The sequence below is a fragment of the Citrus sinensis genome, chromosome 4, assembly GCF_022201045.2.
Source record: "Citrus sinensis cultivar Valencia sweet orange chromosome 4, DVS_A1.0, whole genome shotgun sequence".
Taxonomy (NCBI): domain Eukaryota; kingdom Viridiplantae; phylum Streptophyta; class Magnoliopsida; order Sapindales; family Rutaceae; genus Citrus; species Citrus sinensis.
This window is the reverse complement of record NC_068559.1, coordinates 17,270,511-17,294,792: the sequence shown is the minus strand read 5'-3', so window position 1 is coordinate 17,294,792 and position 24,282 is coordinate 17,270,511. Positions and strand designations below refer to the sequence as shown.

Below are 24,282 nucleotides of genomic sequence, written 5' to 3'. Positions count from 1 at the left end.
ACTACTAATTACTTATAATATGACTTACATAATAGCTCTGATGTATTTTAAAATTTCCTCTAAAGAAAAGTTCTTTCAATAATTTTTTACCACAAGATGAAAAAAAATAATTAATTAATGAATATTTTTAGAATATTATTTAGCTATCATATATGAATTTTCTGTTGCAAATTATTCGGTTAAATCAAGAGGGTATACAGTGTCGAAGACAATTCTTGCAAAAGTATGCCGAACTTCCTGCGGGCTTCCGTAAGCTAAAGACTCATAATCTATCTTGCTACCTTGCTTCGATGCAAATCTTCTCTCTGCACCCCCTCTCATGCACTCAAAAATCTTGATTGCTTTCAAGTATAATGCTAGTGGGATGAAAACCTGCACATTTACATCTGAAAAGATTCAGGATGGCAGGTTGGATAAAATTGAAGTGGGAACAATGAAAGAATGCATGGTATGCACCTAGAATTAGAAACTAACTGCACCAAAATGACTTCATAGTTTGGAGGCACTATGATACTGCAAAACATTAGAAAGCTATTATTTGAAAAGACAGATTTCCTCGTTAGTGAAGACAGTGCTATGATGCACCTTGCAAAACTAAAAACATTCATGTTACCACCTAATGCCATTAGAAGTTTTAAGAAATTTTCTGAGTTCATTGGTCATTGTCAGGAAAAAGTGATCAGCTAAATATCTGACTGACTTTCTATTATTACCTAATTTTGTAGATCATTCCAGAAAATCTCCCAAGAACTAATAATATACTAGTATAAAACCAATTGACGGCATACTTGTGAGTCTGTCTACTGCCACTCTGTTACGTAAGATTGCACAAGGAAAGGGAAAATGAAAGAAATGCTCACCAGATCTGAAAATGGGGCTCGAGAGTATCCTGCCATTGCTTGAGAGACAAAATATTCATCGGTCATCTTAGACAGGGCACCTTTTGATGATTCTGCAAGATCCATAACTTCATGTTTCAATGCCTCAAAGTCCAGATCCCGAGGTTCTAATAATTCACAAAAGCTTTCATCATGGGACTTATTAATCCTCCTTGCAATTTTTACTGCTTCCAGCATATCTCCACCATTGTAGACAGCAAGGCTAAACACAGCTACCACCAAAGGATCCCTAGGTTGGTCTGACAAAGCTTTGTGGAATGCCAAGATTGCAATCCTGAATAATCAGACATTTATGGATAACTGGCTTCAGGTACACCAGAGTCATGTGACAATAAGGAAACATGTATTCCTAGCACACATTTCTGATAGACAATAAGCATTTTATCAGCATTTGTCCAGTCATCTAATTGGTTAAAAGCAGGGCAAATATAGGCACGCATTATCCTCAAAACAACAAATTAAATGCAAATGACAAGAGCAACCCTGTGTAATTTCAATTCCTTAGATAAGTGACCAAAGGGATTAATATAGCTAGCGGCAAGTAGTTATTAATTTCTAAATCTGATCAAAGGGATTGATATAACTATATTAATTTCTAAATCTGATCAAAGTGATTAATAAAACTAGTGGTAAGTAGTTATTAGTTTCTAAAACTGAGCAAAGGGATTAACATAACTAGTGGCAACTAGATATTAATTTCTAGAACTGACATAATTCAGTGCCCACAGAGACAAATCATATCTTCATATTTGGTTTTTATTTTTATTATCTTGCACTGATAATTTCTCCTACCAAGCTGGTAACTTGACTTCTCTAGTATGCTGGGATGCTCACTGACAAATCTATAGCTTCCCCTAAAAGTGCTCTCTTCACCAAAAAGAAAGGTTAGTTGCTTTGAGATTTCCTTGTACTTTTGGTTAACCAAAATTCAAGAAAGGGTTGGAAGCATTACAGATATTTCTTCTAATAAATGCATCAAAAAAATTGATAATCTCAAAGATATATGTTAGGTATGCGTAGTCTGCCTATATTACATTGGAACATGGAATACCGTGAAAGCCAAACTGGGAAGCCATATTGTTAGAAATTAACCTTATCTAAGAGAAAAACTTAAACAAATTTGGTAGTTAAAGATCTTACCATAAGCTACTGTGGCATGGCCTGTCAGGTGCCAGAAGTTTATCCAGGTTAGAGAAAAGTGACTGCAGATGAGAGACCAGAATGTTATATTGAATACTTTTCAATAATCGTGCCTTTTTGTAATCATACCCAAGTAACAAGCCACAGAATTAAACAAGAAAGATCTAATACGTGGGACCAAAGAGCATATAGAAAAACACAGTAAATATTTTAAAGCTCCAGCTCAATATCTGCTGGATGGAGTGTAAACTGAGTGTGTTTTTGTTATGTTCTTCAGATCGCAAAATTTGCTAGTAATTAGGTACGAGAAAAGTTTCTTATCTGAAAATTATGTCTCTCACATGCATTTCTAGATAAAAATCAGGTCTATGATGCTTTAAAACTCAGGCAAGGATATAAGCTTCCTCTGCTACAATCAGTTTGGCCTCTTGAGTATCCCAAAAAACTTAATATTTCAAAAAAGAATAAAATAATGATCAAAAGAAGATATGTTGATATTACCAAAAGCATGTTAGATCTCTTGTCACGTCTCCGGAAACCATGCTTGACAAGATATGCTGCCTGTGAGATGGAACACATCAATCCAAAGCACCGTACCTGATGAATAATAAGTAAACAGAACTTAATTATCAAATCCATACCTGAATAGGTAGAAGTACTTCCAGGAGTCCAAATTTCCATAATAATCTGAGAGAAGCTTCAGCAGAACCATAAGCTAGCATATAGTTCATTTCCATCAGAAGCCTTCCCTGAGATATTTGTAAACATAAGAGCAAAACCAGAAACATTTTAATGTTGGCCAAATGCATGAATAATTGTAAGTCATCAAGACAGACTTTTTTAAATACCCTATCAAGTTTTAATATTGACGGAGATAGATGTTTGACAAAATGAGCGGTTTCCCTCGAAAATCGGAATCCTAAGCGGGCAGCAATTCTTATTGCACGCAGAATGCGAGCTGTAAAAAAAAATGGAGTCAGACAGTTTTTTATTGGTTTTAGTGCAAGAAGATGAAGCATAAACTGAATTAACAGTGTGATTCTTGCAAAGGTAAAAACTAATTTCAGTAAAGCTGCATATCAAAACTCACCACAATCCTCCTGAAAAGACGTACTGGCAGGAATCACAGTTTGCACCTATGATCACATAAGAAAAAAGTGAGGACAACATACATCAGTAACAGGTACTAAAAGAACTCAAGAAACAGCAGTTATGAAATACATTCACACTTTAGCTTTCCTAATATCTTCAATTCCTCCAATGTAGTCATAAATAATTTTCGCATATGGATCAAACATCAAGCTGCAAAACAAAGAGGTATGTTAAACGATGTCAAAGAACGCTACTATACCAGATAAAATTGCAATAATCAGGGAAATCAAAGAGAATCAAGCCATACTACTCTAAAAATTTGGAACAAATAACTTCAAGATCAAAGGGTCATATAAAGAACCCGTTAATTGTAAAGTCCCGTTGCAAACAATTCCTCCACCGAATGAAATCCTTCTCATCGCAGCCAATAGGTCTCTGAAATTCATATTTGAAGTCCCTACTAAACCTCCGTCCACTTGTGCTAAAACTTGAAACCTAATTTGTGAAGACATTAAAAATATTTTTCCAAAAATAGAACAATCGAAACTCTTGACAAATTTGACTTTCTCTGCCAGCTAACTCACTAATTAAATTTCTCAAATCTATCTGATAATTAAAGAAGATATTTAAACATGAAAAAGCAACAAACCTCCACGATGGTATCCTCAAAGTGAACATGACAAATAGGAAAACGTTTGCCAACTATTTCACACTGCGAAAACACCCTCACCACCTGCAAATCCAGTAGGAAATTATTATGGTATCTAAGTAGTGAAAATGAGATTTATCTGAAAAAGAAAAGGAGTGAAAATGGAATGTCCTTTTATGACGGAGCAGTAATAAAAGTATTGACAGTTCAAAAGAAAAACTTCTTCAAATTAATATGCACATACAAGTTATAGTAATAACAAAATGAGAGAGGATCTTTCCAGACACCATGATGTCGGGTAGAATAAATACACAATCAAATTAATACACCATCATCTTTGATCGCAGTTCTACCCAACATCATGGTGTCTGGAAAATACCTCTCTCATTTTGTTTGTTAGAAGCATCGCCGACTTACACAGCTATTAATCAAGTTCAATAACTCTTCCATAAACATTTTGTGACAGATAGAAAACTTCAAAATGTCATAATCTATCTACCTTTATTTAAAATGTTCCATCTCAGAAATTGACAGTCAAAAAAAAAAAAAAAAAAGAAACTCTAACATATCTAGATATAAGAAAAACTGCTCATAGTGCTTTGCATAACATAAACCATCCAAATTGGACCAAGAGGAGCTTCACTTATCCCTTTCCTCTCTTTTTCCTTCTTTAATTACGATTAGCATGCTTCGCTTATCCCTTTTTTTACTAAATTTATTGTCTTGACTAGTATACAGAATCCACCAAAACTGTGCATACAACAAAAGCATTACTTGAATAGTCCAGAAAAAATAGTCTCAAAATTCCTACATTTTGATGAAAATCGATATTGCCAGGCAGGCAATTCAAAGAAAATACATTTGGTTAATGAATTGTATGTCTAATTAGTAGCCAAAAAAAAAATGGCGCTAATAATATTTAAAGAAACATAACAATTTGATACAAACTATAACATCACCATCTCCCTAGCATTGCAGTAAGTAAAAAATGAGAGTAACCTCTTTAAGTTCAGCTGAAGTTATTATGTCAAAATCCTTTGGAATTCGATTCAACATAAGATCCCGTACACAGCCTCCAACAAGGTAAACTTCATACCCTACAAGGGAAAAGAAAACAAAAAATAAAAGAAGAGTTGCTATTAGATCCTACCTAGCTAGGATAAAACAGGAAATTATATGGTCAAGAGAAGTTAATAAAGATGTAATTGTTGTGAAACAATCTGAGTTCCTATAGCACTGAACTATTCATCGAGTTCAGAAACATTGAAGCAAATCATTGGTGGAACTAGATCACACTGTGGCAAGCTTAGATGTCATCAGTCATATTGATAAATAACGGACTCCAGTATATCTAATTCATGGCATATTTACTCTATAAGATCATTTGCTTAGTTTATATCCATCATAAACAGCATAGGGAAACAGACTCAAATCATTCCCTCCAACATTCAATCAGCACCAAGATCACATAACACAAAATTTTAACTCCAACAGATTAAAAAAAAAATCAACTCCAAACAAAGCAACATAAATTACATTCATTTGAAAGTACAAGAGCAACAAAAACCTTTCTTCTTGAGCCCATTGAGAACCTTTCTCGTTGGCTTATCGATCATGGAAGTGCTAATTCCAAGGTCCTTGGCATTCAATTTCTTCCACTCCGGTTTCTTTTTATCTAATTCACCCACTTCAACCCCATAAAAAATAATTAATTAATTAATTAAACCTTTCAGAGCCACAAAACACAAGTCAATAAACAAAGAAAAGAACTTTACTTGCCTTTGTGAGGGGAATTATCAGAATTGTAAGTGTTGTATTTAGTTAGAGACTCGGGCTCATCAAGCGTCTCAATTGCCGCCACAGAGCCGAACCGAGCCTGAAAATAAAGAACCCAGTTAATTAAAATTCAGACACGTGTGCTTAGAGATAGAGAAATAATAAAATACCTTGCGAATGCAGTGAAAGAGTGAAGGTCGAAGTGAGAATTGGGGTTTACAGGAGAAAGCTAAGCCTGAAATCGCCATGCGACGTGGATGAAGATGAAGATAAGCTTAAACCCTGTGAAAGGGCAATTAGGGTTTAAAAAAAAAATTCGTCAAAAGGTTTTGGCCGCTAAGAATAACCAGCCTATGCGACACGTGGCACCCTCAAACTCTTTTAAATAATTAAATTTCCATTTTTATGTGGTTGGGTTTTTTAAATGGCGCTCAGTAACACATTGCTAAATAAACTAACACTCGCATTTCAAAATTTTAAAATTTACCATACCAGTCCATTTAAACACCCAATATATTCTTACTAAGTTAGTGAAGCCATTTGTTAATATAATTTATTTAAATAAATTTTTTTGTTAATAAAAATTTTATAACTAGAGTTTTTATAAAAAAAAATCAGTTGTTTAGTTATTAATAAAGACAAAACTACTTTTATTAAAAATTATAAAATTATTTTAATAAGCAAGTTTGCTAAAGTTATGTTATGAAAGAAATAAAATAAGATTGTCAAATAAGTGAATGGTGTTTTGAATATTATTTAATATTCAAAAACTCTACTAAAAATGACATAAAAACATAAATAAATTAAAAAAGAGTTTGTGAAATTAAATAAGTAATTATAACCATTAAATAAGTCATGCTAAACAGACACTAAACATAATTTATATAGTAATATTAAACCCATCAAATTCATTTATTTATGCCAATAGAACAATACACCATAATACACAGAAAACCACCGTTGTAGCAAATCTTGAATTGGTGGTATGAAAATTATTTGTTATTTGTTATGAAAATTAAATAAGTAATTATAACCATTAGATAAGTCATGCAAACAGACACTAAATTTAATTTATATAGTAATATTAAACCCATTAAATTCATTTATTTTTGCCAATGAAACAATACACCAAAATACATAGAAAACCACCATTGTTGCAAACCTTGAATTGGTGGTGTGAAAATTATTTGTTGTATTTTTGTTTTTCATATTTGATAAATGAGACCTTGCGTATGTCTCGAGCATTGGAGATTGGATTGTTGGTTCAACTCTTCGCATAGAACCTACAATGATATTCATTTAATCTATGAATGATGGGAAAAGGTACGGGCTTTGATGCAAGCGTGATGTTGATGATGATTAGTGCTGGAGATGAAAATGATTTTAATGCCTTAGGTACAACTTCCAGTTGTAGAAAGAGAAATGAATGACAATTCTTAGTTTCATTTGTGTTGGGGACATTTTGGTTTTTTAAGTTGTGTACCAACCAACTAAGGTTGTATTAGTACTCATGACTAAGGATTATTTTTTCTTTTTTGGTTTCATTCACCTCATCGTTGGATTTTTAATCTAATGTTGGGCTTATATATGAATAATATGTGTTGCAAACTGTAACAAAAAGTAGAGGTGGGTAAATAACCCGATTTGAAAATTTTGAATTCAGATCAGATGCGAATGAAAAGCTCAACCCGATCAGATTGGATTCCCGATCAGATCGTGTTCGAATCGAATTAAACCCGATCCAATCCGAAAATCCAGTCGGGTTGGCACAATTAAAAAGAAAAAAAAACATTTTAAACTTAAAATCTAAAACCTACCTAATCGATTGAGCACTCAATTCACAGCCTCACATCACAATTCACACACAGCTCACTCGGCTCACACCACGCACACACATACAAAACTCACCCCCCATATAGCCACACACACAACTTACCCCCCACATGGCCACACACACAAAGCACTGCAGTCATTACTCAAGCACTCACTGTTGGGATTATATGCTCTTTTAAAGCATATTAATTTATTTCTTATTAATAAAATATTTGAGATATTTTCAATTGCATAAATATATATTGAATAAGGTATGTTTAATCATATTATATGTATTTATGTGATCATCATATGGATTCACAAAAGATATAAATACAAGTTATCTTATGATTAAATAAATTTAGTTCGCAGTTGATAAATAAAGTTGGACGCTCTATTTATGTTTAGACTGTAGTAAATTCATTAAATAATTTGTCTTAATCATATATGAATTTACTGATGTAGTTTGAATACATTGAGCTGTATTACATATGAGATTTAATTAACCTTAAAATGACTGTCAGACTTATTAAATCTCATAAGCATTGATTTTACTGTAATCTTAATTTTGAGTTAGTTATGATTTCACGATTGTAATTGTTATTCTATTTGAGTTACCAATGGGCACGATACACACTTGTGGTCAAGATTACCCGGTATCTTAGTGGGAGCAATTATGAGTATTAGAGTTATAGATTAACAATATAGAATTTGTACAACATATCTCTTGATGGGTTTTCGGTACTTGATCATAGAATTCTCTGGCCAGAGTGTGTCAACATATTTAGTATGTTGAAAATGATCATTAGAAAAAACCAGTAAGTATCAAGAAATAAGATGTAATTAAATCGATTGGACAGTTGAGATATTGATTTAATTAATGATATGGTACAAATGATTATGCAGTAAAGAAATCAATGTGGCATGGGTTGAATTATTATTCGAGTACACTATCCTAGATAGCATACAATTATGGTCAATTCCAATCTTTTAGTGGAGTAGATTTGGAATTAAATAATTGGACTAGTTTAATTACAGGCCTAATTATTGTAGCCACTATTGTATGTACTCATATGATCCCCAGGTTAGCTCATTTAATTGACTACACCGCTACTGAATTAATAAGCAAGATAAATAGCTATTTATGTTAAAAACCTAAATATATTATTTAGTGGGAGGCTCCATTAATATGCTTGAGTGTAAGGGGCCTTATGTTATTTTATAAGGTGGGCCCATATAATACAAGAACAAGTAATGTGACTTTTGTTTTAATTATTTTTTAATTTAAATCAAATGGGATTTAATAGAATTAAAAATTAAATAAATATGGAGCTTAGGGTTTCTACTAAATAAAGATATAAAAAAACTTATTTTCTCCCAAAAGATATTGAGCAGCCACTTTATACAGATCAGAGAAAAAAAAATTTCTCTAATTTTGAGAGAAAAATTTTCTTTTGCTAGTTGTTTATAGTGGTGATAAAGGCGCCCACATGTCAATTGCAGATTAAACTTGAGTCATAATCTGGAAGATCAGTGGTAACGGACCGTGATCTAATATGAGTGGTGGTGACAGATAATGATCTGGCAGCCTAAATCACTTCAGCGGAAAAAACAAAGATTGTTTAGCTTCTCATATTTTCAAGGTATGAGTTTTAAATTACGTATTCCTATATATTGTATGAGATCGGTTCTAAAAGTTTTTATAAAAAATTTAAAAAATTAATTTTTCGCCAACAATTGGTATCAGAGTCATCTCATATTAATATATAAGAATATTGTACGGAATAATCTTGAAATTTATGTATTAGAATGACACAATTTATTCAGATATATATTATATGTTTAATATATGAATAAAGCATGTTTTGGTTTGTTTGAATTCATGGTTAGATTCTTTGCTGTATTTTTCCTTTGGATCTATAACAAGAGGGGTGGTTTATTATAAATATGTTTCCCTTTTAATTTAGTTTATTGTTATAGAAATTTTGTAAGCCAAAATTGGTATAGGAAATTTGTAAATCACTGAAAATAATCACACAACGACAGATTGAAAGAATTGCTGGAAATTTAAGCGATGACTAGCAAGCAACGCGCGACGAGAAGCACGCGACCAGCAACACACATGCTAGTAGTGCGCGCAGCAGGCTGCACACTGCAGGCAACACACGCTGTGTACGCAGTAAGCAGTGCGTGCTGCAACGCTGCCTGCAGCAAGCGTGTGGAGGCTGGAAGCTTGCGAACGTTTGCAGCTAGCAGAGGACGTCGTTTGGTGGCTTCCCAGTGTGGCGAAGATGGTCAAATCGGCGATAGAAGATGGGTGAACGACAGCTGGTGTTTTGTGGAGATGGCGAATGGGGAAGAAGAAGAAAGAAAAATATGATTTTAGGGTTTCATGGTTTTTATCATGGAGGTCTTTATAGTTTCATAATTTTTCTTATGGGTAGAAAATTTTTATGTTTATGCTTTTAAGTCCAAAAATAGTTTTGGACTTAATGAATCATAGTTTTAGGCCCAATTGAAATTGGGCTTAATGAATTAAAATGCATAGATAAAATTTAACATATTAAATTTATTTTTGGTCCAAAAATTTTATTTTATAAAAAAAATAAATTAAATTATTATTTATTTCCTTTAAAAATTAAAATTGGACCAATAATAAATTAAAATTTAAAAGCTCAATTTTCCCTAGTCCATTAACAAAGACAAACCTATGAAAAGATGGACATTGACAAGAAGCCCAATGAAGATTAGGCTTATGGTTAATGTATTTTTTTCATTTTAGGAAAGCCATAAATTAATATTATTTAATTATATAACATTTAATTCATTATAATTGCTTCAATGTGGTCACAAGATTTTGTTGTTGTCATTGTTGTTGTTGTCCTTGTTGTTGTGGTGAACATGAAAGTGATCTAAAAAGTGAACATGAACTCTTATCTAAAATGTTAAAAATGAGTAGGAATATAGAATAAAAAAGTATTGGTAACAAGAGCTGATAAAATTAACTCAAAAGTTGGAACATATTAATAATAAAAAACATGCCTAAAGCAATGAAAAAAATTTAGTTACTAAAAATTTTGTCGTTGAAGACGTGAATTCTTGTAGTGACATTTGATACATTTTAGAACATACACTACATTTGGTATATTTCCTTTAGTAATGTAGATTTTTTACTCCTTTCAAATGAGAATTATGAAGGATGAAAATTGTAATGATTAAAGACTAAAAATTATATGAAACTTGAGACTATTTTTGTATATGTTTTTCTTTACATCGAAGGCTTACACAATAGTGATATATATATATATATATATATATATATATATGATTAATAAAGAAAGATAATGTATAATTATAAGGATCTTAATTAAGCTATCTTATTAACTACGCTATATTATTGTGGAAAAGATACTTCTAAGAAACTTTTGATTTGAGAAAGTACAATTTGTGCTCATTTATAGGTAAGTTTATGTGTATGTATTGACAAGCTCTTCTTAAAATAAAAATCTCTTTCTGATTATTTATTAAGTGATAAATGACTTATTTGTTAATTATAAATAGTTGTACTAAAATAATATTTTTCTTTATTCCAACAAAATAAAATAATATTTTTACTTAGTTCCAATAATATTACTGCACTTAATATCAAGTAAACAAATAGATTTATAGATTTCCAACTTCTTTACAAGAAAAATTATTTGTGAAAGAAAGAGAATAAGTACCTTGAAATGATGAGCGAGTTTGACCCTTTTCCAATGCATGAGTACCTTGCAATGAAATAAAATTGAGGAGAATAAAATAATTTCTACACAAGTGAATGAATAAATTATTTGAAATTAAGATGCCTCCTTCATCTTCTGTGATGTTTGAGTTGGTTGAACTAGTGTGGCCTCCTCTCTATTGTCCAAGTTAAAAACATGACACATTAAGATCTCTTGAATATTCTTTGTCAAACTAAGCAAATTTAGTGATTTTCCGCTAACTATACTGTCATGGTCTTACTTGAATTTATCAAGCTACAAATCCAAGAGAGATCTTGGATTCCTATAAATGCATTGAGGTACGCTTTTCAAGCTGTAAATGCATTCCTTGTAGTAACATTGGATATGTCAACATATTGAATACAGTAATACAACTATATAGGAAAAAGATACATAAATAGAACTTGTAATATGATTCCAACCTTTATCTCATCTAGACAAATCTCTATATCTTCTTGAAGTATTGCCTAAAGTTGCTAGTTATTTCCAATTTTTTTTTCCATTCCAGCTTCTACTGCAAAATGATTAAAGAAATAAAAAATTATTAAAAATCACTTTTTAATTAAAAAATTACAATTAAACCATAGACACAATTACTTAATACTTTTTATTCAACTAAATCTCTCAACTCAAAAGTATCTTGCAAGCTTAATAGTTGTGGTAAAGGGCTGTTGGGGGTCTGTTGTAACTTTCTTTTACCATTTTCCACCGGTTTTTGTCCAATTATCCCAATCATCTTCGTATCTAATGTCCCACATAAATGGTTCACACTAAAAAACAAAATGTCAGGGAAATAAAAGAAAATAAACAACAACAATAGGAAATTGTATATCTTATCAGAATGTCGGAGTAAAAATGGCAAAAATCGACCTGGGTCCAAGTATGGCAATGCCCAGACCTAACCATGATGTACTTTTTAGACACTTGGGCTGACTTAAAATGCTTGACACCAGGTCGGGTTTTTTAATCTGGTTTTTATGCCCGAATTTTTTGTAATAATATATAGGTGTTTTTCAATTTTTTTGTAATTTTAAAATTTTAAATTTATTTTATTGAAATTGGACATGAAAATATGAACTTTAAATTTTTAAAATTTTACATATATGTAATAGATGGATCAAATAAATATAATTATTTAAAATAATATACACTTTATAACATTTTAAAAAAAATTTGAGTTCAGTGCTGGACCTCAAACTTATCAAGTAATGCATGGGGCCTACCCGTTTTCATCCCCTAGCCGAGTAATAGCCAACCCGCATCAGCCGTGTCTGGCCCGGATATGGGCCAGGGGGTATTTTTGACATACCTAGTTGGAAAAGCTACTCTAATGTCTCAAATTGTAGAAATACACAATATAGGAAAAATTCAACAAAAATCATGGATACAAGAAAACAACTAGAAGAAAGTAATCATGGAAGCTCTCAATTGAAGGTGTAAGTGTCATTTTTTTTTTTAAATAATGGAGTAGTATATAGAAGAGTGTATGATTACATGTTAAGTGATGAAGACCAGGTAAGATTATTTATTTGATCATCATATTGATTTAGAGAATAAGCATGAAAAAGATTTGTTAAAGCCTCTAACTTTGTTAGTGAACATACAGTTTAGCTAGAATTATTAAAACATCTATCTTTATTAGTAAGTGTACTATCTAGCCTTATGATTTACTGTTAGCATTTCAAAGAGGACCACCAGACTAAAAAGTAAATCATGATTATTAAAAATAATCTAGTAGTAATAGAAGAACGTATGATGAGCATGTTAAGTAATGAAAACTAGGTTAGATTATTTAACTGATAGTATGCATGATGGTGGTACATGTCTTGATATAGAATTGTTATAGCCTCTATCTTTATTAGTGAATGTACTGTTTAGCCTCATGATATACCATTTAAATTTCAAAGTGGACCAAATGTATCAGACCACAGATAAGAAATCTACTTTTAAATTAATTAATGAGTTTTTCTTTAAAGCCCTATAGAGTCATGTTTAAGGCTTAGAGAAATTGTAAGGTGTTGCCATTTACACCATATTTATAAACTTAATTATGCCAAATCATGGCTTTTTATAGTCCCTAAATACTAGTGAATGTGCGGTGTAGCCTAATGATATATTGTTTAATAAAGAGGACCAGACTAGAGATTAGAAATTCACTTTTCAGTTAATTAATGAATTTTTGTTTGAAGCACATAGAAGATGTAAGGTGTTGCTATCTCAATATGCTAAACTATGACTTCTTACAATCCCCACGTAGTAGCCACGTGTTTTCCTAATTCTTTTTTTGATTGATGTAGATTACTTTTGTTTAATAGATATTGTCCGTAATTTTTGGCAGAGTCACAACATTACTAGTTTATTAAATTTAAAATAGATTGTTTGTTTGATTAAAGTTTCAGGCACTAGATTACAAAGAGATGCTTGTTTTCACTACAACAAAAAAAGAAAGAAAGCTTCAACGATGAATAGTTTGCTCGCTAAAATATAAAATTTTCATCGCTAAAAACTATAGCAGTGAAAAAAGTTTTGTCTCAATTGAAGTGTCAAGTTAGGATTTAGGTATCGAATTTTCAAATTTCGTCATTAAAAGTATTTTTAGCAACAATTTTCATTTCGTCGCTAAAAATAGTTTTAGCAACGAAAATTATTATTTGTTGCTAAAAAGAATTGTTTCTCTACCATTTAATTATTATTAATATTGTTAAAATATTATCATTTTTTATACTAAACTACAATGATAATTAATATCATTATGATAAAAAGAGAATTAATTAATTTAAAAAGAATTATTATTATTGATGAAAAATATTAAATACTTACAAAATTTAATATCTATTTTTTTAAGAGAACATTTTTCCAAATGAATATAAATTTCTTTATTTTCCTCATCCTGGTGTAATTGATCTTCAAAATTTCCTACATATAAAAAATCAATAATTAGTTAACAAAATAAACACAAACGTAATAATAATATATGATGTAATAAATAAGGTAAGTGAAAACAAAAAAAAATTACACCATGTTAAAAATAAAAGAGAAAAAAGTAGAGATTAAATTAGAAAATGAGAATTATATATTTAAAGATGAGAGAATTAAAGAAAAAAATAATAAGGGAATGAGAGAATGAAAGAACAAGAGAAAGAAAGAATGAAATAAATGATATTTAAATGATTTTTTTTTTATAAATTTCAATGCTAAAAATACACATTTAGCAATAAAATCTAATAATTTATCGCTAAAAGTACACATTTTGTGATGAAAAATTTCGTCACTAAAAGTCTTAAATTTTGGCGAAAAATAATTGGCTAAAAGTTTTTAAATTTTCACAATTTTTTTTTGTATTTCGTCACTAAAAATGCACATTTATCGACAAAATTTAAATTTCATTACTAAAGTCTTAAATTTTGGGGGAAAACTACAAGTTTTTAATCCTTAAATGAATATTTTCAGTGACGAACTTATAATTTCATCACTAAAAATACATATTTAGCGACAAATGCTAAATTTTATCTCAAAAGGTTTAAAATTTTGACATTATTTTAAATATCTAAATGAGTGCTTACAACAACAAACTTAAATTTCACCGGCAAAAAGACATTTAGCAACAAAGTATAATTTTGGTCGCAAAATGCCTATAATTTTGACATTGTTTTAAAATTTTAAATGAATATTTTCAGTGAGGAAATTTAGATTCCGTCGCTAAAAGTACTTGTTTAGCAACAAAATTTAATTTTTGTCTCAAAACGTCAAAAAATTTGGCATTATTTTAAATATTTAAATGAATCTTTTCGGCAATGAAATTTAGATTTCGTCACTAAAAGTATACGTTTAGCAATCAAATTTAGATGTCGCAAAATGATCAAAAGTTTGACTTAAACGAATATTTTCAGCGATAGACTTACAATTGCATTGCTAAAAATATATAATTAGGGACGAAAGCGAAATTCTATTGCTCAAAATACATATTTAGAAATGAAAAAGAAATTTGTCTCTAAAAATTCATCACTAAAAACTTGAAATAAATGTTAATTATTTCTTACATATTTTGAAATGAAATTATTTTTTCATCGCTAAAACATACCTAGGGTGACAAGAAAAAATTCGTTGCTAAAAATTTGGTCGCTAAAGACCTAAATTCTTGTCTAGTGCATGGTGTATACAAATTAAGGACGAGAACAAGTTCAATTTTGGAACAAAGAAAAGGCAAACAACCTTAGATACACATTAAGTTCAACTTCTTCTTCTACTATTGGGGTCTCCTCCAAAGTTGAAATCTTCACTGATATAGAACTAACTGGTACATATGAAGTTACATCAAACTCCACCCGCTGCAATGTCTTATTGGTCTTGTTCTCCAGTTGTTGGAAACTTGAAGCCTTTAGCATAGAGGATTCATCAAAAGTGACATCTTTGATATACACAAACTTTTTATCTTCAAGATCTTATAACTTGTAGCCTTTAACTGTACCTCTAAATCCCACAAAGATAGTTTTTCTTGCACGAGGATCAAACTTATCATTCTTTACATGATAATAAGTTGGACACTCAAACACATGAATGGAATCATAGTCTTGTGCATGCTTTCCAGGCCACATTTTCAGAGTTTTACCTTTAATTGCAGTTTAAGGAAACCAATTTATTAAGTACTTGTGTAGCTCACAGCCTCAGTGTTGAGTGTTAGAAAATGCATATTTATAAAGGAGAAAACCGTCATTTTACATTTCAAGTCTTACTAACAACCCTTACTTTTATGTATTTAACATTCTTGTGATTTAATTACGTGTGTTTTATTTTAATTAAGTAATTTATGTATTTTAGGGGCATTATAGTCATTTCACAATAAAGGAGAGATCAGACGGCAAAACGGACATCACTTTTGAACTCAGGACGGTCGAAAACCTTAGGAGGAGCATAAAAGGAAAAATGACACTATTCACATGTACGGTACTATTCACGTATACGGGACTGTATACGTTACTGTTCACGGCACTGTTCACATAGACGGATCGATGACGTGGCATTGACCGATGATGTGGCAATGACTGATGAGGTGTCACGATCCTGTTGGACTAAAATTCTTATGATGGTGACGTGGCAGCATATCAGTGGACGAAAAATCTCGCGTACGGTGTATGCATCACACAGGATTATTTTCAACCAAACCGCGTTACTGTTCATCCGGGTCAAACCGCGTTACTATTCAAAGTCGGGTCAAACCGTGTTACTGTTCATCCGCGTGGTCAAACCGTGGACTGTTAACTGATGACGTGGCGCAATCCTGAGCGTCCAAACTGTTTTTAATCCGATGGCCATGATTTACTCCATGTATCTATAAAAAGGGGGCCTCTCCCCCCTAATTTGATATCTCTGAATCCATTTTTGGGATCCATTTTCTGTAATTCCCTCTCCATCTTGTATTTTCTTCGTATTTTAATAAATTCCCATTTTGCCCTTAGTTCAATTATGAGTGGCTAATTTTCTTTCAAGTTTGGGTTGAAGGTGAAGTCTCAACATGTGTCATGGGCTTAATTTGGTAAATTTATTTTCTCTTCCCCTCTAGTTTTTGTGGATGTTTTGACTTCTCGTCGACAAATAATACTAATCTTGTCTAGTACCGCCTTGGTTTCACCGGCCCTCTAGTACAAGGTTATTATTATTTGGCACGATAAGCCCTTAGCACCATATTGATTAGAGCGTGGTTCATGAGGTGTGGATTCCCCCCTCATGATTTAATTGGCATTAATAAGGAATATTTAGCCCATGATGCATGTTGATACGGATCCAGATACCCAAGTACGTCATTTCAATATAATTCTCGTCAATTTATTCTCGCCATTTCAATACCAATTTTAGAATTTATTCTCGCCATTTCAATTCCAATTTTAGAATTTATTCTCGCCATTTTAATTTAAGTTTTAGCATATTCCAAATCATTTCCACCATAAATCCAACAACCCATTTACAAAATTAATTCTATACACAATTAAACTCCACCTCCTCGTGGGATCGACACTCGTCATCATTAGTCTATACTACAATAGATTCGTGCGCTTGCGAGTACATTAAAATTTGCACAACAAGTTTTTGTCGCCGTTGCCGGGGAGGTAAGTAATTTTAATTCATAGAATTAAATTTTTTTAATAATTTCTTTTATTTGTTTTCTTCTATTTTTTTTAATTAAAAAAAAAGAAAAAAAGTGAATCTATATTTAAAGGTTAGTATTTCTTTTCTTTTTCTCTTCTTTAAAATTATGTGATTTAATTTTCAATTTATTTTTCTTTGTAATTTTTATTTTTATTTTATTAATTTAATTTTTAGTTAATTTATTTCACGTATTTGTTTTTGTGTATTTTTTTTAGTAAGGTTATAATAGCGCAATAAGGTTAGTATTGTAATTTCTCCCTCTTCTTTATTTTTACTTGTTTTGTTCCTATCTTTATTTTTATTTTATTTGTTTTGCATGCATGGTCGTAGGTCATTATTACCTAATCTTGAACCTATAGACCTTGAACTAGAAAGAACACTTCGCACACACAAACAAATTAAAAATAAAATGGATTTGCAACCACAGGAGAGGCCATTTAAGGATTACTTCAGTCCCTTAGCTAATTTGAGCACATCATGCATAAGATACCCAAATGTAGTTGCTAGGAGCTTTGAACTAAAACCTAGTGTGCTAAATTGTCTCCCCACATTCTATGGCTTAGAAAATGAGGACCCATATAATCATCTGAATGATTTTCATGCTATTTGTCAAACTTTTAAATACGAGAATTTTTCAGACGATGATGTTAAACTCAGATTATTTCCATTTTCTTTAAAGGATAGAGCTCGTTCATGGCTTAATACATTGCCTGCCAATAGCATTGCATCATGGGAACAAATGGTAACTAAATTTTTGAATAAATATTTCCCAGTGCATAAAACCAATGCTATTCGCAGGGAAATCTCGGAGTTTACCCAGAGAGAGGACGAGCAATTTTTTGAAACATGGGAGCGATTCAATGGGCTACTCTTGAAGTGTCCACATCATGGGTACGAGAAATGGCACCAATGCCAATACTTTTTGGAGGGATTATTGCCAAATATGCAAGAATGGCTAATGGCAACAAGTGGAGGAGAGCTAATGTCAAAAAGTGCATCAGAAATTTGGGAATTCTTCCAGCGACAAGCAGATAATTCCCAACAACGGAGTCGATCACTCAGGACTACTAGAAGAATTAAGGGAGTAAATGAGGTTCACATTGGCGAGTCAACTTCGGGAATCAAAGAAGTCAAGGAGATGGTTGAAGGTCTTGCTCGACAAATAGCATCGTTATCGACTGCTAAATCAACAGAACCACATGACCATGACTCATACTCAGATCAAGCCAATGCCATAGGTGTAATGAGAAAGCCATCAAATTACAACCCATACTCCAACACATATAACCCTGGATGGAGAGACCACCCCAATTTTTCATGGTCTCAAGGATTTCAACAGAATGGACCAGCAGCTCCAGCTCCACCAATGCAACAAATTCCTCAAGTTCCTCAAGCCTCTCAGCCACCATTTAGACCATACAATCAGAACCAGAACCACTCTCAACCTAGACCATGGGAGGATGCATTCTAGAATTTCAGGAATGTTACTCACTCCACGATTGAGCAACAGAACCGCACCATTGATGGACTACGAAATGAGTTGAGAGCAGGCTTCAACTCACAAGCTCAATCGGTTTCAAGCCTCGAGAAGATGGTGGGACAACTTGCTTCTTCAGTTCAGACCTTGGCAATGACCGTTGAGAAAGGCAAATTTCCAAGTCAACCAGTGCCTAATCTTAAAGGAGTACATGAAGCAAGTACCAGTTCACCACAGCAGCATGGAGAGGTCAAAGCAGTAATGACCTTGCGAAAAGGAAAAGAAGTCGACAACAAAGTGGAGATGCCGGTGACAAAAGAAAATCAAATCGTACCTGTGAATGTTGAGGACTCACCACCGGAGGAAAAAGAAGAAACCAACCCACGGGAATATGTTCCCAAAGCTCCATTTCCTCAGAGGTTAGCTAAAGGAAAAAAGGGAAAATCCACAGGTGAGATTCTTGAAATCTTCAAACAGGTAAGTGTTAACATCCTTTTGCTTGATGCTATTAAACAAGTTCCATCTTATGCCAAGTTTCTTAAAGACCTTTGTACTAAAAAGAGAAATATGCATGTTCAAAAGAAGGCATTTTTAACAGAAAACGTTATTTCTATACTCCAACATAAAATTCCTTTAAAATGCAAAGACCCAGGCTCCCCCACTATCTCATGTAGTATAGGGAACCACACAATTGAGAATGCTTTGTTGGATTTAGGAGCTAGTGTAAATTTGTTGCCTTATTCAGTATTTGTAAAACTTGGACTTGGAGAATTACACCCAACTCCAGTGGTGTTACAGCTTGCAGATCGGTCCACGAAAATACCTCGTGGTATTGTGGAGGACGTGCTTATCCAGGTAGACAAGTTTTATTTTCCTGTTGATTTCATTGTAATTGACACTCAACCAATACAGGATTCAAGGAAGCACATCCCCATTATTCTAGGCCGACCTTTCTTGGCAACTGCGGATGCTCACATTCAATGCAGGACTGGAAATATGCAGTTGTCCTTCGGCAACATGACTATGGAGCTAAACATTTTCAACATTGCCAAACAACCTCACAGTGCAGATGATAGAATTATTGATGTGGATTTAATTGAAGCATTAGTTGATGATACTTTTGTTTCAAACCTTAGTGATGATCCTTTACAAACATGTTTAACTCACTTTGGTTTGGATTTTGATATTGACAGATCGGTCGATGAGGTCAACGCCCTGCTTGACTCAGCACCATCCATGGACACTAATAAATGGAAGTCAAGAGTTGAACAACTAGCACCATCAGAGAAGAAACTCATCCCATCATCAGAATCACCACCGAAACTCGAGCTCAAACCATTGCCCAACATATTGGAATATGCATTTTTGGGAGAAGAAAGTACTCTGCCGGTAATCATCTCATCATCCCTAAATGACGAACAAAAAGGTAAGTTGTTGGATGTTTTAAAAGAGCACAAAGGAGCATTAGGATGGACCATAGCAGACATTAAAGGTATAAACCCAGTAGACTGCATGCATTACATTCACCTTGATGAAAATGCTAAATCTACTAGGGAAATGCAACGTCGGTTAAATCCTAATATGAAAGAAGTTGTTAGAACAGAAGACCTTAAGCTATTAGATGCTGGTATCATTTACTCCATTTCTGATAGTTCATGGGTTAGTCCTGTACAAGTTGTCCCCAAAAAGTCAGGAGTCACAGTAGTTACCAATGCTGATAATGAATTGATACCCACTAGAGTAACTACAGGATGACGTGTATGCATTGATTATAGAAAGTTGAATTCTGTCACACGTAAAGACCATTTTCCTTTACCATTTATTGATCAAATGCTTGATAGATTAGCAGGCCATGAATTTTATTACTTTCTAGATGGCTACTCAGGATATAATCAGATTCCCATAGCACCAAAAGATCAAGAGAAAACTACTTTCACTTGCCCTTTTGGCACATTTGCATATAGGAGAATGCCATTTGGATTATGTAATGCACCTGCTACATTTCAACGATGCATGTTGAGCATTTTTTCTGATATGGTTGAACGATTCCTTGAAGTCTTTATGGATGACTTTTCTGTCTTTGGTGACTCGTTTGATCAATGTTTACATCATCTAACACTAGTTATGCAGAGATGTATCGAGAAGAACTTGATCTTAAATTGGGAGAAATGCCATTTTATGGTAAAATAATGTATTGTTCTCGGTCACATCATTTCGAGCAAAGGTATTGAGGTTGACAAAGCCAAGGTGGATCTCATTTCTAATCTTCCTCCACCCAAAACAGTCAGAAAAGTAAGATCTTTCCTTGGGCATGCTGGGTTCTATAGACGTTTCATTAAAGATTTTAGCAAAGCTTCTAGACCCTTATGCAATTTACTTGCTAAGGATGTACCTTTTGTCTTTGATGATTCATGTCTTGTTGCGTTTGAAAAATTAAAGCATTTGTTGACATCATCACCCATCATTCAGTCCCCGAACTGGAGTTTACCATTTGAACTCATGTGTGATGTATCTGATTATGCAGTAGGAGCAGTATTAGGACAAAGAGTTGATCGAATTCCCCACGTTATTTACTATGCTAGTATGACATTGAATGATGCACAATTGAACTATTCAACTACTGAAAAAGAAATGCTAGCAGTAGTGTTTGCATTAGAGAAATTTCGATCTTATCTCATTGGTTGTAAAATAATTATATTCACAGATCATGCTGCTCTTAAATATCTTCTCACAAAGAAAGATGCAAAAGCTAGACTAATTCGTTGGGTGTTACTTTTGCAGGAATTTGACTTGGAATTCAAAGATAAAAAAGGGACAGAAAATGTTGTGGCAGACCACCTCTCTCGTCTCCATCTTGACACAATTACAGAGCCATTAATATTGAATGAGTCATTTCCAGATGAACAATTAATGAGTGTGGAAGTATTACCTTGGTATGCTGATATAGTTAATTATCTTGTTACAGGTAAACTTCCTGAGCATTGGACTAAGCAAGACAAGGCAAAATTCTTTGCAAAGATAAAGAATTTCTTTTGGGATGACCCGTATTTGTTCAAGTATTGTGCGGATCAAATTGTTAGACGATGTGTCCCAGAAAGTGAAATTCAGAATATCCTTTCATTTTGCCATGAACAAGCTTGTGGAGGCCATTTCAGTGCTAAGAAAACAGCGACTAAAGTTTTACAATGTGGTTTCTATTGGCCATCTATATTTCGAGATGCTTACACTTTCTGTTCTTTATGTGATAGGTGTCAACGAATGGGAAGCATTACACGAAGGAACATGATGCCACTAAATCCAATTTTAGTGGTTGAGATTTTTGACGTATGGGGTATCGACTTCATGGGACCCTTTCCCCCTTCTTTTGGCCATCAATACATATTGGTTGCTGTTGACTATGTATCAAAATGGGTAGAAGCAATTCCATGTAGGACCAATGATCACAAGGTGGTGATAGGATTTTTGAAAAGCAACATTGTCTCGCGCTTTGGATTCCCTCGAGCAATAATCAGTGATGGTGGTGCCCACTTTTGTAACAAAGCATTCAAAGCTCTTTTGACAAAGTATTCAATCACACACAAAGTGGCGACCCCGTATCATCCGCAAACCAGTGGCCAAGTTGAGATCTCCAATCGAGAAATAAATCACATATTAGAAAAGACGGTGAGGCCAGACAGAAAAGATTGGTCATTAAGACTTGATGATGCCTTATGGGCATATAGAACGGCTTTCAAGACCCCGATTGGGATGTCACCCTACAGGCTAGTGTATGAAAAAGCTTGCCACCTACCTGTGGAACTCGAGCATCGTGCATATTGGGCCATCAAGAAATTCAATTTTGACATGCAGCAAGCCAGCTCAGAAAGAAGATTACAGCTGGCAGAACTTGAAGAAATTCGCAATGATGCATACGAAAATGCCAAGATTTACAAGCAACGAATGAAAGTCTTCCATGATAAGCAAATTATGAGGAAATCGTTCACTCCAGGTCAGAAAGTGCTTTTATTCAATTCTCGCTTGCACCTATTCCCAGGTAAGTTACGCTCTCGTTGGTCTGGTCGCTTTATTGTTCATACTGTTTTTCCACATGGGGTAATTGAAATTAAGGACCCAAAGAACGGTGTCACGTTTAAAGTTAATGGTCAAAGATTAAAGCTATATCTAGAGTACCAACCACATGACGAAGACACCGAAATAAATTTGAGTGACCCACCAAATTTGAATTGATTTTTTTTTCTTTTCGTTGATTTGATTTTTCTTTCTTTCTTTTTATTATTATTCTTTTGCTAATTGAAATTGTTTTTGCATAAGTGTGTTTATTTTACCATTAAGTTTTCTCTTATCATTTTTAATCATGAGTCTCATACTTAGACCGTTCCTCCTGAACATTCTTAAACCACTTCAACGTGTCAAAACTCATCTCAAAAGGCAGATTCAATTTTGTAAAACACAACGCAATTGGGCTCTACAACCACCAGAGTTAGTAGCCTATGTTGAGGGTTTAGAACGCCAACTCAGAGACATTGAGAGAAGTGTTTACGACATCCAGTTGGAGCTTGAGGTAAATTCAATAAGAGGACGATTTTAATTTTCTTTGTGTGTTTTAATTTGTTTTTCTGTTTGTGTGCTTTAGTTTGTTACCCCGGTGAAGTGGCGGATAACGGTACTCCGTGACAATCAAGTCGGTTACTTCAGTTTCCCATAATAACTGATATTCTGAGTCGAATGTATGGACAGAAATGAGATTCTAGCAAAGCTTCACAAGCGATTCCCTTCACTTCCTCAGAATGCCCTCCTTACGATCTATAAAGCTCGGTCCGAACGCATGCGATTGCTCATGAGGAATAACATTCCTGCTGATATCCGTTGGTTAATTGAGGCGAAAGTACGATCGACAGGTGAGTTACCTCCAAAATTTATTGCATTCATGCCTAGTTGTGGTAAAGGAAATTATGCAAGAAAACGACGAGCTCGAAGAATTTCTGTTGCTTGTCATAAGTGTGCCAGAATGAGTTGCAATAAAAACTCATGTTCTTTAGGAATAGTGTCTGACAACAGGGAAGATAAGATTCAATTCATTAGGGATGGCTTGAATAAGGAGTCATTGGATGATATCCTTTTGTCTCTTGAAACGCATCCCAGTGGATATGTGCAAGGAACGATTCTCCAGTTATGGCCATTATTCCAGAAAGAGCATGCACGATATAGTCTCGGGAATCTGACTATAAACAACCCTGTTTGCCAGTTTATAAGAAAACTGGATAGGAAGCCTATCCTCGACCCATAGAGGGCGTTCAAGCCGTTTCTGGACGTAAAATCAGGGGAAGATGTGAGCCACAGTCGCAACTACCTGTAAATATCCTTTTACTTTATTGTTATTTTATTTCACTATTGTCTTATTGTTTGCATTATTGTCTTTAATAATTTTATTACTGTTTGCTTTTTCTTTTTTACTGTTTTCTTTTTGACTTGCGAGCCACGTGCTTTACGCGTTATTTGACACTGATATATTACCTCATACACAACCATGAC

The 24,282-nt window shown here is 33.3% G+C and overlaps 1 protein-coding gene and 1 non-coding gene across 3 annotated transcripts; both read right to left on the bottom strand.

The window, feature by feature from the left end:
• Positions 1-97: 97 nt before the first annotated feature.
• Positions 98-5,891, bottom strand: LOC102608253 (uncharacterized). Of its 2 annotated transcripts, none has more exons than XM_006485052.4 (14): positions 5,727-5,891; positions 5,560-5,656; positions 5,348-5,467; positions 4,780-4,877; positions 3,781-3,864; positions 3,493-3,626; positions 3,269-3,341; positions 3,130-3,175; positions 2,888-2,997; positions 2,681-2,788; positions 2,541-2,600; positions 2,040-2,101; positions 861-1,173; positions 98-372 (listed from the first exon to the last, which is right to left on the bottom strand). In XM_006485052.4, exons 1-14 carry the CDS (start codon positions 5,802-5,804, stop codon positions 172-174), a joined length of 1,584 nt encoding a protein of 527 aa, XP_006485115.1. In that variant the 5' UTR covers positions 5,805-5,891; the 3' UTR covers positions 98-171. The 2 variants fall into 2 exon arrangements, with proteins under 2 accessions (XP_006485115.1, XP_006485116.1); XM_006485053.4 differs by having other exon boundaries at positions 5,348-5,455.
• A 12,172-nt stretch (positions 5,892-18,063) lies between these two features.
• On the bottom strand, positions 18,064-18,167 carry LOC127901971 (small nucleolar RNA R71). Its single transcript, XR_008054376.1, has one exon. It is a non-coding gene; the product is annotated as a small nucleolar RNA R71 (small nucleolar RNA).
• Between the last annotated feature and the right edge of the window lie 6,115 nt (positions 18,168-24,282).

Bases quoted from the DNA above. Each gene is read 5' to 3' on its own strand.
- LOC102608253 (XM_006485052.4), bottom strand. From the start codon at position 5,804: ATGGCGATTTCAGGCTTAGCTTTCTCCTGTAAACCCCAATTCTCACTT. The intron at 2,601-2,680 runs GTATGGATTTGA...TCCATCTCACAG, and splicing joins AAGTACTTCTACCTATTCAG to GCAGCATATCTTGTCAAGCA. The intron at 1,174-2,039 runs GTAAGATCTTTA...CTGATTATTCAG, and splicing joins CCATGCCACAGTAGCTTATG to GATTGCAATCTTGGCATTCC.